The 15,606-nt window shown below is 39.9% G+C and overlaps 1 protein-coding gene across 6 annotated transcripts in view; it reads left to right on the forward strand.

Moving 5' to 3' along the window:
* Nucleotides 1-15,606, forward strand: part of FNDC3B (fibronectin type III domain containing 3B) — a 361,128-nt gene that overhangs the window by 210,236 nt on the left and 135,286 nt on the right. For all 6 annotated transcript variants that reach the window (XM_033429514.2, XM_033429520.2, XM_033429521.2 and 3 more), the window contains one exon: nucleotides 1,579-1,866. In XM_033429514.2, coding sequence (XP_033285405.1) covers nucleotides 1,579-1,866 — 288 coding nt within the window. The remainder of the gene's footprint in view (nucleotides 1-1,578; nucleotides 1,867-15,606) is intronic.

Consider the following 15,606-nt stretch of genomic DNA (forward strand, 5'->3'; position numbering starts at 1 on the left):
AAAGAAAAATTATATTGTCTTCATTGAATAGGGTATTTTGGTTTAATTTCATTAAAATAACACAGAGCAATAATGTAAAAATAAAAGTGCCTTCATTGATTCCAAATTAAAGAAAGCAGAAAACAAAAATCCTTTGCTTTATAAATAAAAAGGCTTTTATATATTGTCTTACCTTAGTTCTCAGTGTGCATACACCTAAAAGCAATTTAAACATTTAATTTCCCAAACCATGTGAGTTTAAAAGTTCTTGATGTTTTAAAATATTATTCTATCAGTACCCGTGGTGAATATTTTAAGTCTCAAGTGTAATGCATTGTGATATTTAAAGCCTTCTTACCATTCTTTTTGTATATGTTTAGACATAATTTATTTGGGCATGCACTTTTTGAATAGGATTGTGTCTCTCTAGTGCAGATTGGTTATCTTGTAAAGATTTGCTTTTTAAAGGTCTTCCTCAAGCTATGTGAACAGAAAGAAAATGAAAAGTGGAGCTTTACCATTGAACAATTGAAACATTCGTCATTAAGTTATATAGGGTGACCATACATTCCTGGTGTGCCTAGGACAGTGCTGGTTTAGGTCTCGTGTCAAGAGAAATAATTAGAAATGCTCCCTAATCATGCTCAGAATTACTCAGATTTGGATGGAAATTTATATGGTCACTCACTCTGTGCGCGTGGGGCCTTTTTTTCTTATAAACATGTAAGGACCCAGTGTCTGTTATACATTACCATTTTTATTAATGTCTAAATAGAATTTTTAATTGCTTAAAAAATTTAAATTTAAAATAAATGTTTTCCCCTAAGATCGTGAGATTGTTTTGCAGGCTCCCATTTTCTTTTGAGCCATGTTAAAAGTGAAGCCAGGTGACTTTCTACTAGTCAGTTTGTCTTACCTCCTGATCACCCCAAAATACTAGTTTATGACCGTAGATTATTATGCTTGGCACCAGGTTCCAGAGATGACTTATATTTATCACTACAAGATCTCCTTGAACATTTCCCCTGATTCTGTGAGCTTTGATTATTTTTAATGGGAATTTCTCATCTTTTCATTTTAGTAGGTTTTGTTCAAATGTTGGCTCTTCTAGATGGCACAAATAACTCCTTATATTCTAGTTGCTATGTACTTTCTGATAGAAATGCTATTCTGTCCGTAAGGATAAGCATACTTTCAAGTATCTTGATTCTAAGAACACATTACTTAAGGGGGTATTTTATTTGTTAATTCTAACTTTTTTGGTATGTTGCAGCTACTAAAAATAACAGGCAAAATCAAGCTTAGTTATCTATTCAACTAAAATATGAACTCTTGGTGGACAGTAACCCTTCTTCAGTATTTCCCATAATTTCTGGAACATTTCTGAACATACAGTATATTTTTTTAATGATTAATTATTCCTTTATTGGTTAGAAATTAATGGGAATATTTTAAACATGTATAATCTGCGTATCACTTTTATACTGTATTTAGTAATATGTTAAACTTCTTCCTTCAGGCATCAGGTCATTTGACCCTGTAATAATTTGTTATTGGAAACGTAGACTGAGCTTGCATTTGTCATAATCATCATTTTAGAAATTATACCACTCTATGGAATGTCGAGTTATATCACCCGAGAAGACCAGTACAGCAAGCCTCCGCACAAAAAGCTGAAAGACCGCCAGATTGACCGCCAGAATCGCCTCAACAGCCCTCCTTCTTCGATCTACAAGAGCAACTGCACAACCGTGTACAACGGCTATGGGAAGGGCCACAGTGGTGGTGGCGGCGGAGGCGGGGGAGGAGGCAGCGGTGGGCCGGGCGTTAAGAAAACAGAGCGGCGAGCAAGAAGCAGTCCGAAGTCAAGTGACGCAGACTTGCAAGGTAATGTTCAAAGACGTTTGCCGTGAAAGAGTGAGACGCCGAGTTTTCTGTCAGGGTGTTGCATGGCAGTTGGTCTTTCTGCTAGGAGCGATAGGGTAGACCTTCTCTTATCTTTTGCTCAGCAAGGACAGGATGTTTTGTCATCTCTTTTCTATCACTACTTCATGGCAGAAGTGTTATTTCTTCGATCACACGTGCTGTGTCACGTTCTACTTAATCTCAGTAACAAGTACCTGACAGTGTTTTCACGTTAGCTTACTTCCGTTGTTTCATTCTAAGTAGACAAATGTGGAAGAGATCCTAAGTAAAACAGGTAAACTTTCTAAGAAGTATAGGGCTAGTTTAAATCTCAAAACAATTATACCTCATAAAACCAGATGTAATTACTTCCATACTGTAGTGAAATTTATCATTGTGTAAGGGAATATATTTCTGTCTCCCTCATCAGTTATTGTTTTCAATGCCACCTTTGGCATCCTGAATGAAGTATTCATAGACCAAGGATGAGAGGGAAGAATTAGGGGCACCACATATAAATAGAGAGACATCAGTTCAAAAGGGCATTTGTTTCTTTGTAGATTAGTCTTGTGGCTGTAGATCAATAAATATGGGAAGAAGGTGCGCGTGCCTTAAATGAAGCTTTTAGGTAAGACTTAGACACAACCTGTTCTTATGCCACAGGAGTTAAAAACAGAAGCTTTTTATGTAGGCATATGTAGAAGGCTGACTTAAGGGAAGCAAAAGAAGAACACTTTGATAAGCTAGGTGAGATAACAGATAGAAATAAAGACATGTGAAAGACAAGGTAAGAACGGATTATAACCCTATTAAATACACTCCTTCCTTATCGGACCTCATCCAGGTAGAAACCGGCATTGTGTATGTGAGAATGTGTTTGTGAATGAAAAAGACAGAATTAGTGTATGGTTGATTGTGTAGGGAAGACTGGCCTCTGTCAGGGCAGAGGAAAATTAGGTAAAACCAGACACTGGCATCAACATTTCCTCCCGTGTTGTTCATATGAGTGAACTGCAGCACGAAAAAGAGCAATAGTAAGATACAGTGAAAAGTGAACAGTAATTTCTCTGTGAGATATATTATACGTGCTTTTAATTTTGTTTATTCCTTTCTGTATTTTCCAACTTTTATTTAATTACCATGCATTATTATTATTATAATAATTATTAAACAAAACATAAACAAGTATATAAGAGTGACCCAAGATTTAAGAGGCTTTCAAACAGCTCCTAGTGGAAAGTGCTATGTCTGCTGTATAAAATGATTTTTAGTCAAATAATACTATAATTTCTAAGTTTGAAATTCAGTTATTAGCAAGTTATAGTTTTAAATCATGGGCATTTAAGAGAGAATTTACACACAAAAAAATTAGAAATAGGTTTTCCTAAGGAGAATTTTAGTCTACAGAAAAAGAATGTATAAGCTGTCTTCAGAGAGCTTATGAAGTTTGAACTACCTTGATTACTTGATTAATTCTTTAATACTTTTTGTTCTGCCTTGCATCAAAAAAGATTTAAGGCAGATGAAATAGATAAATATAATAGAGCCAGATAAAACAAATTTGAGTAAGATCTAAGAGGCAGAGAGACAATAAGAGAAGGGAAATAAGATGAAGCAGGGTTAAAGTTAGCATACAAAATTAGTGAAGTTATGAATTACCTGGCAAAAGTAAACCTTCCTTATATATGCAATTATTTCCTTTTACATATACCTAAATGTGTAAGCTGCCCTATATTTTAATATTCTCTCATAGCTGTAAGAGAGGAAATGGATTTGCATTGAAATCAACGCTGAAATGTTTGCTAATGTACATATGTTTACAAGCATTTTGGCATTTTACATTATGACAGAGAGTATAATTATTCTGAGCACCTTAAGCTCTTTGCTGTTGTGTAGAGAACATGTTATTGTGTTGGTAACAGTGAGATCTTTTTCATTATGGGCTTCTGGGAGTGTGTGTTTCACAATGAAAAGAGTTAGAAAATATTTTTATCTCACCTTCAGTTCAAACTTGGTGTATTGTTCCTTTTCTCATCACAGTATTTGCCTACTCAAAATCACTCCAAGTGCTACTCTCCACATGGTTTAGCCATGAAATATATAGAGTCAGATGGAGTATTATTTTATGTACTCTAGCGCATTCCAATAAGGATCTGAGGGGGTTTACATGTTGGATAAAAAAATAACAATTTGCTGACATGAATTGAAAACTTACGTCCTGACAAAAAAATACACACGGATGTTTGGAGCAGCTTTATTCATAATTGCCAAAACTTGGAAGCAACCAAGATGTCCTTCAGTAAGTAAATGGATAAATAAACTGGTTCATCCACACATGGAGTATTACTCAGCACTGAAAAGAAATGAGCTATCTAGCTGTAAAAGACACGGAGCCACCTTAAATACATGTTACTGCGTGCAACAGGCCAGTCTGAAAAGGCTACCTACTGTATGATTCCAACTATCCAAGAGAAAAAGGCAAAACTGTGCAGGCAGTGAAAAGATTCATAGATGTCAGGGGTTCGGGGAGTGAGGAGTGAACAGGCAGAGCACAGAGGATTTTTAGGGCAGTGAAACTACTCTGTCTGTTACTGTAATGGTGGGTACATATCACATACATTGGTCAAAACCCATACAGTGTACAACACCAAGAGTTACATACACCCTAACGTAAACTATGGACTTGGTAATGTTGGCCTGTCAGTGTAGGTTCATCAGCTGTAACAAATGTACTGCTCTGGTGTGGACATGATAGGTGGGGCAGGCTCTGTGCATGTGGTGGGTGGGGTGTATAAGGGCCTTCTTTGCATCTGATCAGTTTTGCTCTGCAATTAAAACTGCTCTGAAAAGTAATCTATAAAAAAATAAATATCTGAGGAAACTGAGGACAAATAAGACGAAGACACGAGTAAGGTTGTACACAAAGAATCCCGAAGAGTTGCTTGATGTAGGCCATCTATTTGGCTTTGAGCCTCCAGGTTGTCCGAAGCAAAGAGGAAAACCTGAATCAGGTGGAATAGGTGAACAAAAGCACCTCTTGTTCCTGGAGTCCATAATGTTGTTCATAGTGGTTCAGCCCTGTCTGCCTCAGAATGTGATTGTTGGCTGAAAGGATCCCAGAAGGCTTCTTCTGCCTTCTCATACGTAAATGGCAACATTCTCCCAGGGTATCTTTTTGCTTGAATGTACTGCAGCTGACTCCTGTACCCAGGAAGTAAGTTTCTCAAATAATTCTTAAGTTTTCAGTGCCATCTGATTAATATGAAGCTACAATTAATTCTAGTATGTTGATCTGTTTACATTCATGTGTAGTTCGCACAAGATTAGGGTTTATACTTAACCATGACGTACAGGTTGTGGTATTTTTCTGCATTCTACTTAAGATGCCCACGTTTGCCAGAGGAGGCCAACTTTTAGTCTCAGAATTCCCTAGTTTTTGAGGGAATCTACTTGAATTACTTACCGCCTTTTTACTACTTAGAAAATACAAATGTAAAAGGAAAAGGGCAAACTTCAAATTTGTACCTGGTGCTGTGATAAGCAAACAAATTATGTTAATCTAAGCAAATAAATATATTAAAAAGATGGAGATTGCTTACTCACTCTCTGGAATCTTGGTTCCCTTGTTTGTACTTCAGAAACACTGGTGGAACTTCCAAAAAATGCAGACCCCTAACCCTCATTGCAGACCTGCTAAACCAGAATCTCTTCACCTGATCTGGCTTCATGTTTTTTCATTAAACTTCCACTGAGAATGATGGCCAGCAAGATAGAGAACTACTGTTCTGATATCAAGGATGGTTACGGAAGGTGTGGTTTGCTAGTTTGTATGTGATGTGAGGTAGGAACTTTAGCTCACCACCTTCTCCCCACCTCCTAGGACTGTGTGTGGCATATAGTATGTACTTAGTAAATATTTGTGGAGTGAACCCTGTGTTCTTAACTGCACTGTTCTCTAAAACAAGCCATCTGCTCTGCAGCCAGCCCCTCCTTTCATTTACTGCTGGTACCTTCAGGAAAACAGCTTAGGCAGGACAAAGTCTACAGTACCATCAGGGGAATGTACGATTCCAGTTTTCTTGTACACCTTGGCGTTGATGGTGTGATGTGGGCAGAGAACAGTTGGGGCTTTGGTATCAGACACACTTGGCTTAGAATTGGGTTTTGTCACTTGCTGACTATTTGCTTTTAGTATTCCCTGAATCTCTGTATCCTCATCTGTAAAATGGGTATTTTAATTCCCAATATTAAATATTAAAAGTAGTCTATCTCGGTTCTTAACACCTCAGTATAATGGTCACCCTTGTTACTTGAATATTCTTATCGTCTCCCCCCTGTAATCTTAGGGTCAACTCTCATCAAGATACATGCCCTTCTCAAAACAAGTATCTCTATGTGCCCCTGAGCCCCCTTCTCCCCCTCCCGCCATCCGATGCCGTCTCTCTTGCCTTCATGCCCTCGCCCTGCAACTCCTTCCCCTGTAAGCCAGAAGTGGCTTCCTTCTGCTTAAACCCATCTTCATTTTGAAAGTTCAACCCTGTACTCCTGGACCTCTACCTCTGAAAGTTGCATCCAGGCTCTCTGAGAGAGATTGCTACTGGGGTAAAAATGTGCTGCCTACCCAGAGGTGCCAGATTTCACACATCTTCTCATCACCCCATCAGGGACACTTAGAGTTCCGAGTGAGTGAGAACTCTGGATACCCTCTTGGGCCATCCTTTCTAATGAACTGTCTTTGGCATCTCCTCACATTTTTTAGAAACCTGAGTTAGGATTCCCTATGCTTAGTCTGAGAAGGACCGCCTTATGTTTTAAGAAATGGGATTATCCATCTTCCTCTCCATCCCATCCTCTGATTACAGCCACATCTACATCAGCTCTGAACGTGCTGTTCCCCTCCCTAAGGAACCTCCATGGTGGTCCCCATTGTCCAGAGAATAAAGTCTAAGCTGCTTGATGCTCACCTTCCCAAGTACTTTAGATTTCCCCACCAGCTGCCCAAAGTTTTGCCCTATTTCAAGAATATGCCTCATCTTCTCTTCTTGGCTTTTCCTTCCAGTCCCTGTGCCTAGCACGCTCCAACTCAGTCCTTCAAGAGCCAGCTCAAATATCATCTCTTTCTGTGGGGCCTGTCTCCCCAAGGCATAATAATGGCAGATTGATTAGGGGAAAATATTTCAAGAAAATTTCCCTTCTCTTTCTTTTCCTTAACTGGCATTTGATTTTAGTTCAGTGCCTGAGCACCTTGTCCATAGTTGTTCAAGGACAGGATGACAGAATTTGTCCTTGTGTGCAGAATGTTGTACAAGAAGAGCTGGGCCTTGAGCCTCTTCTGTGGCCCAAACCAAGTTAAGATTGTCATGTTCCTTTTATCACAGAGGCTACAGAAGTTTCTGTTGCTCTTCTTGAGTGAGAGGGAAGTTTCATCCTTCCATTTTATCCTTGGTAAAAACCGAAGCATATGATATCAAGGAAGTTATTCAGAGGATACAGTTTTGTAACTGAAATCCCCTAGTTTTCAGCCAGCACTGTAGTCCCTGTGTCATATTGATATATCCCCAGAAAGGAGAGTTAGGTTATCTGCTAGTACTGTTTTAGAAATGATTTTGTGAAGCCAGAGTGAAAAACGAAAACTTTGGTGAGGATCCACTGTCTGATAATATGAAAAGACTTAAGTAAGCAACCCCATTAATAATGGGGGGGGGGTTGTTTGGGTAGAGGAAGGGGAGAAAGAAAGAACATCAAGAGTGTTTATAAGTCACAATCTCCAAACACCTTGTGTGTGTGTGTGTGTGTGTGTGTGTGAAAGTATTTTGTGTGTGCAGTTGATCCTGCTGACCTTTACCTCATCCCTGGGTTTATCTTTTTCACTCATTACTTGAACATTTTAAAACCTTAATGGATTTGTAAGATAACAGTTGTTTGTGTTTTAGATTATGTGATACATAACAAGTCATTTCACTAGGCCTCAGTTTCCCTTTCAGTAAAATGAACAGGTGAGTTAAAGTCAGTGATTTTCAGGGCTTCCCTGGTGGCGCAGTGGTTGAGAGTCCGCCTGCCGATGCATTGGACATGGGTTCGTGCCCTGGTCTGGGAGGATCCCACATGCCGTGGAGCGGCTGGGCCCGTGAGCCATGGCCGCTGAGCCTGCGCGTCCGAAGCCTGTGCTCTGCAACGGGAGAGGCCACAGCAGGGAGAGGCCTGCGTACCGCAAAAAAAAAAAAAAAAGATCTCATGTGGATCCGCAATGCAATACAGAATCCTTCCTCCCCAACCATCATCTTTCTCTCTCTCTTTCTCTCTCTCTCTCTCACACACACACACATACGCTGGCGTTGTAACAGCAGATAGAGTTGGAGCTGCTGTGCTTGGGGCGGGAGATATGGGCACTTGTCATCCACAAAGCTTTCCTCACCCTCACTTGGACTCTGGCTGTTCAGTCCCAGGCCACAGCTTCATCGCCATCTAGGAGCTTGTAAGACATGTGCCGTCCTGGTCTGCCCCAGACCTGCTGGATTACAGTTGGTGGAGGTGGGACCCAGCAACCTGTGTTTTGTTGAGCTCTCCAGGTGGTAATCAGGCACAGTAACATTTGAAAACCACTGGCCCCGTGAATGCCAAGCAATTTTGAAGGAAGATTTTTAAATGAGGGGTATGGGAGGCGTTCAGTTAAAACACTCATTTTAAGTTGAAGCTTATTCCTTTTGTAGTACCTGTATAATAATAAGCATATACGGGAGGTAGAGAGAGTCCCTTTTATGTTGCTAACGTATAAGTAGTAGTTTACGTGAAGACCTCTAGAACTTACAGTGCCATATGGGAAAACATTGGGACAAAATGGTAAGACTTCCAAATATAGAAGAAGATGAAGATACAGCATACTTTTGGCATTTGACCTTTGGAATTGTTGACAATCCAGAGACTCAGTTACACTGTTGATAAAATTCCATCACATAGAATGATAGTTTCTGATTGTAACATTGAAAGCTGGTGACAAAAGCATTATTCTTATGCTTTTCTCCTTCTGACCCCCAGTAGTAGTATTCCTTATTACCAGGTTTTTGTGTTCTGATTTCTTCTCAGATGGCCCTCCCTGACATTTTTTCTCTTTCTACATTTTGCTATTACTGGTCAGAAACCAGAATCTGACCCCTGTGTGTATGTACTGAAATTAGCATGAAAGTTTATTCATTCTGCAGATAAGAATTGCTGTAGTGAGGGTGAGGACGGCCTTTTCCTCCAGAGGTCTGAGATTGTGGGCAGTTGCCGGTTCTTGGAGGCTGTCTCTTGCTGGGTGGCTTGGCTCTGGGAGGGGCGGCTGCATCCACCTGTGCAGGGCTGACAGTCGTTTCCTTTGTTTGGAAGGACAGGCCTAATGTTAATAAGGTCTGGAATGTGACGAGTTAAGGCAGATTTTCTTTTGGAGTCTCTTTTGGTCCTGGCTCCCTATAAGAGATAACACTGGTGCTGTTCTGTTTAAAATAAGGTGTTTAGTGGGGCTTTCACACTTCATAAGTGGCTCATTTCTTCTTTCACCTGCAGCCTTTTTCTCTCATGAGCACATACCTCCTAGGCATACTCTGACTGGGTGTTTTGGAAGAGAGTTTACTTGTGCAGGGGGCAGGGATCCTTTCTCCCGGTGTGGGTGCTTTCCACACTGCATTTGAAAATGGTACAGTTTCTAGTTGGATTTTCATTATTGCTTCATCTCAAGTTTTTGGTGATGATAAATCCCGTGTGTTTTCACCTGTCTGCAGCTGCATATGAATCCTGTGCGTGGCAAAAATATCAAGAAAACATGAAAAAAAAAATGAGCTCAAGTCAGTGGAATTTACCCATTCTTCTGCCAAGTACAGTCTGAAAAGTGAAAATAGTCCAGTCAAACCCAAGTGACTTTTATTTTTTTGAAGAGACAATGTGGACCCTTGGATCAAAATGCAAGATACACTCATTTTGGCAGGAAGCTGGGCAATTAACACCCTTACTTCCATTTCAGATGTAGATTGCCAGATCTATCCCCTAGTCTCCAAGGCCCCTGAGGGATGCTGGGAGAGGTCTGAGCAGGTTTCCAGGCCTTGTGACAACTGCCTACGTGTGGGATGGAAGGGAGGGAGACTTGGGGACAGAAGGCTGTTTTCAGGAGGAGGGTGCTGCTCACTGACATGTGCTTTCTGACCTGGGCACTATCCTCTGAGGGCCAGAGCTGGAGAAATCCAGCAATGAATAACTTTTTTCAGTAAGACCCCAGTGTACTGATTTTTTTTTTCCTTCCAGAGGCATTGACTTTCCTGATACAAAGGCAAAATCTGTGGCTCAACAAAGAGGAAAATGCGGTGGCCCAAATTTTTGCTGTTGAGTAGAGTGTATAGTTGTCTTTATCAAGTTCCATCACTTATCTTTTTGCCTTTTGCCCTTTCCCCCTGTATTTCTGTTGCAATCTGGAATGTTTTAAAGATGTTAACTACATGGTTCTTTCAACAGACAGGATGAGATATTTTTGTCATGTCAGTTTAAGAAGTCTTAACGCATTAAATCATACTTGAAGCTTCCCATTTTTCACTTACATATAAAAAGACAGACAACATGCAAAAATTTTTTTGAGTTTTCTCTTGCAGTGAATGTTCACCAGAAGATTGAGGGCAGAATTTTGATTAGTTTCTACCATATGTAGTACTTAACTCTGTGAACCCATATTATTTTCTCTGCCTTTTTTTGCTTTCTTGGGAACTGATCATAGAGGCATTTAGATGACATCAGAACCCATGTGGGTAAAATACATGTCATCCCAAAGAACCCTTTAAACAGCAGGTATAAGTGATGACATGGTTTGTTTCTGGTACATATATAACCTTCAATTTTATTGAATTGAAACTTTTACATGTTATTCTCTCATTTAGCTAAGTTGAATTCTGAATTTAACTGGGTCAAAGGGCATCGTCACAAATGTGCCATACTTAGAAGCAAAATAACATACTAGTCAGGACCTTGCAGATCTGGGTTTAGTCCCACCTCTGCCCCTTGTGAACCTTGGGCCTTTGGGCAAGATAGTTAATCTCTCAAAGCTTCAGTTTCTTCATGTCTGTATAAAATGGGGACCATTAATAGCACCTATTTCAGAAGACTGTCATGAGTTCTTAATACAATTTTAGAGGCACTAAGTGCTTTAGAAATGTTAAAGAATATGGATAAAGAAAGACCATGGCATTTTTCTGCTTAAGGGAACCGCCTCATGTGGGTCATGTTAACAGAACCCCCAGCCTGGGAGTGCAACCCCTGGAGTGCTGCAGGACAGGGCCTCCTGTGTTCTGAGTCAATGTTGAGTAACTTTCAGTGCCAAGGATTTGAGATATGAGGGGAGTCAGAGAGGCATCCAATCCCAAGAAAAGACCGTGACCGTTTACCACCAACAGCCTGGTAAATCCTGGGCAAGAATAAAATTCAGTTCCCTCCTTATCTCTCCTCTGCCTCTTCTCTGGGCTGGATTCTCTTGTGAGGCCGAGGAGTAGAGCCTAATGGGCCAGCTTGATTCTGTGTCTGAACCTTCTCAACACACGGCTTTAAATTACTTTGCTAGGTGTTAGAAATGCTGCAAAAGAAGGAGTAGCTGGAGATGGCTTGGGCAAGCCACGACTTCTCTATATTTTGCTAACACTTATATTACTTGCTGTAGGGCCGTTAGTTAACCCAGACAGATAAGCTTGCTAGGAAAGCCACTAAATTTCAAGCTCTTTCACAGTTCTTCCTTATACCTCGGAAGTCATACACGTCCACATTCTGTTGGTCACATATTGTACCTACTGATACGGTGTGGAAGGCGTCTACCCCGAGGTGGGATGATGGTGGGGTGAGGTAGGGGAGGGGTCATCTCAGAGGCTGGCCACCACATGGTGTGTGGAGTCGGGGACCATGCCTATTAATACTCCACTCCATCTGAAATAGTCTCGGCATTTGTGATGGAATTTTGGCAACTTTCCAGCTGTTATGTCTACATTGATTTTGTCACTACATCTCCTGTGGAATGGTCCTTCAGGATTCCTGTATGTAAGTGCTGTATGAAGAGGCAGGGTATCGAATCTCTGGGTTTACAGGACCAGTTTCTTGTAACGTGACGATTATAGACAGTATTGCAGATATGCTAATTACAGGCCATCGTTTCTGCTCTGACCAGCCTTGGCTTTTATTTTCAACTTAATTTGCCCGACCATACACACCACAGTGCAGCCGATTATATCACGCTGTTCCAATCTTTGGTACTATAATGAGACCTTGAAATTCTATTAAGGATTGAATAGAGAACACAAGGGTAAAATGGGTAAGGTCCATGAGAGAGAGCAGTGATACCAGCTCATTGCTTGCGATTTAGGATTTACAAAGTAAAGAGTGTAAATGTCGCTGTAGTTGACCGTAAAATCTCCTCTTCTTGTCTTCTGGTGCTGAGTTTGCATTCTTATATGTGCCTCGTGCCCCACCACCCCCAATTGTAGCTGCTACTTCCCAGCTGCATCAGAAGAATGGAGCTTTCCACGTACGCAGGCAGGCGTTGAGCTCAGAAAAGGGGCCGGAAAGAGCAGGTGATAGTGGTGGGGATGATTTGCTCCAGGCACAAAAGGGAATTGTGATATCCGGAAAACTGGAAAATGAGGAGGCTGGAGTGAGAGAAGAAGGGCCTCAGAGGAATGGCACATTGAAACAAAAGGAAGTGGCCAAAAGGAAGATAAGTAGAACGAAAGGAGGAAACGTGGTAGACAGGGAAGATTCTATGGATTGTGGAATAAAGATAATTTGGCAAAAACAAGAGGAAGAAAAGCAGAGAGGTTTCATGGTTCCATTTTCATAGATTGCATTCCACCCACTCAGTCAGCATTTTCCAGCGGAGTAGGGCACAGCCCTTTTGCCCTGTGTGGTCCGTGAGCCCATTTATCGGTGGCTCCACTTTGGGCAGCTCCACTTTGACCAAATCTCCATGTAAATAAAACTCTTACTCTTTCCCCTTCGGGCTTTCCTGAAGCTTATGTCTTCCTCCTGTGCTGAGTTAGGACATTCACTGCCAGTGTAGATTCGATAAGCGAATTAAAAATGAAGCCTTACACAGAACTTCAGCAGTGTTAGCAATACACTAGATTGAAGTATTGGGTTTTTGAATAGTGCTCTGCAGTTGTTAAAGTGATGTTTTAGAGTTTGGGTATGCTTAAAAACTGGAAATTTAGGAAAAAAATTTCCTTTTTAAACTTTAACTTGGAAGTTAAGAACAAGAAAGGGGTTTACCTCTACCCTTGAGTTGGTGTGCTTTTGTTAAAAGCAGCCTGCTTTAATCAAACGTCATGATTATTTTTAGGTCCTCTAACAAACTGAGGTTACTTTTTGTTTGTTTGTTTTTAGTTTAGATTTATTTAACTTATAGAAGTAATATTTACTTATTTTGACAATGAAAAAACTACAGACATGTAGATCAGTCATCTCTCTCCCTTTAGCCATCTCAGTCTACTCCCTCAGAAATAGTTTGTATTTTCTACTCCCTCAGAAATAGTTTGTATTTTGTATTTTCACATCCTTTGAAGTAGTTTTCATCCTGTTCTTTTCTTTTTTTTAATTCATTTTTAACATCTTTACTGGAGTATAATTTCTTTACAATGGTGTGTTTGTTTCTGCTTTATAACAAAGTGAATCAGCTATACATATACATATATCCCCATATCCCCTCCCTCTTGCGTCTCCCTCCCACCCTCCCTATCCCACCCCTCTAGGTGGTCACAAAGCACCGAGCTGGTCTCCCTGTGCTGTGCGGCTGCTTCCCACTAGCTATCTATTTTACATTTGGTAGTGTGTATATGTCCATGCCACTCTCTCACTTCGTCCCAGCTTACCCTTCCCCCTCCCTGTGTCCTCAAGTCTATTCACTGAGGTTACTTTAAAATGCAGTCAGCTCTTTCCAAAGTCAAAAAAGGAAGTTCACTCTTAACTTTACATTTATATATAATAAAAAAGAATATTGATGGCATTTCTAGTAAGTGCTCAGATCTTGCTTCCTAGGCTTATTAGATCTACCCCAAGAGAGCAACATGAGGAAGTGAGAGGGAAGAACTAGGTCTACAAACAATTTTTTAAAGATTTTCATAAATGCATTTGTTACTGCTGTGCTTAATTCACATGGTGAACTTACATTGACCTCTTTTTCCCTATTATTTGAAAAGACAAATTATTATATGGAACAGTAAGCTCCTTAAAATCAGGAGGGATGGAGAAACTGCCATATTTTAGGTTCACTGAGTTCCTCAAAACTATTTAAGTATATTGCCAAGCACATTAAAAAAAATAATATTTAGTCTTTCAGGGAGTTTTTTTTTTTTTTTTGGTGGAATGTTGCCCCAAGGAACTCCATAAAATATCAGCATCTTTTGAAAACTCGGGTTAAAAATCATGTGTCACTTAAATTAAAATGGTTGTTGGTGCTTTAATTCTTCAGCTATCATGTTATTTTATTTTTTGACACACACTGACAGTATTAATATTTACTCTTCACACTGTTGTCCACAAGAGGGTAGCTCAAATTTGATGGCAGACAGTATTCAATTTGAAACTGTGTTTCCTTTTTATTGAAGATTTCTGTGTCTGCGAAGTATTATTCTCCACACATTTCAGTCTCTGGATTTAGTGAACTCAGCGCATCTCGAATATCATGTATAAGGGCAAAAATGTCTCTATTAATGTTTGATAAGTGTCTACTATATTAGCATTTTATAGAAGAAAGGTTATCTTTTTGGTAGTAAGGATACATGCGTTGTAGAATCAGTAAGACTTTCTGCTGCTTTGCCTGATTCTGCAGTTGGATAAATGCCTGTTTTCTGCACCATTTATTTTAAATAATTTCAGGGCCAGTTGGTGACCATTCTGCAGTCATGCTGCTTTTAGTTGGAATGGGAGATACGAGTAATCTTTTATATATTAGCCTTTATTACTTACGCTTTCAGAACTTTGGTTGTCTGAACTTGGTAATCTGTGGAATGTGTTGTACCCAGAAATTAGGATTCTCATTCATTCTTCTCTTTTTCTTCTGTTTTATACTTTTCTTTATCCCTTGCGTTTTAAAATTCTGCGAATTCTCTCCCCTGCCTCCCCGACTTTGAATGCCTGGCTTTCATGATCTGCCATATTTGTCATCACTAATACTATGAATGGACCTTTAAAATTTAGAATTATTTCTTTATTCATTCATCTGTTCACTTACTACTGGGGTATTTTTGTTTTGCTTTTGGAGTGGGAAGAAGCAGGAAATGATAGATGAGAAGAATACTTTTAGTACTAGATTTTTATCATAGCTCTCAACCCATTTACTTTTGAAGAAGAAAGGTTCAAGACGTGCTCTTATTTTAAGTCTATGTTACAAGCTCATTGAGCACATCTGAGGAAAAGGATAGCACTTGAGATAAGTTCATGGCCCTTCTTTAAAAGAGCATGATCCACTTGGTAGGTTTTCTGTGTCCTCTTATTTCCATCTCCTTCCTGCATTTTTTGAATCATTTTTATGCACGAGATGGGAAAAACGGGAAATCGAAAGATTGACATTAATTTATTTGACCAGGAAACGGCATCTGAGCAGGGGTAAATGCCAATACAATCAATCTTTTTTTTGTCCCTATGCTAAATTTGGGGTAATACCTAATCTGTTGTTGTCAGACCCCCCCCAATTCAGCAAATTTTAGTTCCATATTCCATATTAGTAGG

The sequence above is a fragment of the Orcinus orca genome, chromosome 5 (assembly GCF_937001465.1).
Source record: "Orcinus orca chromosome 5, mOrcOrc1.1, whole genome shotgun sequence".
NCBI classification, from domain to species: domain Eukaryota; kingdom Metazoa; phylum Chordata; class Mammalia; order Artiodactyla; family Delphinidae; genus Orcinus; species Orcinus orca.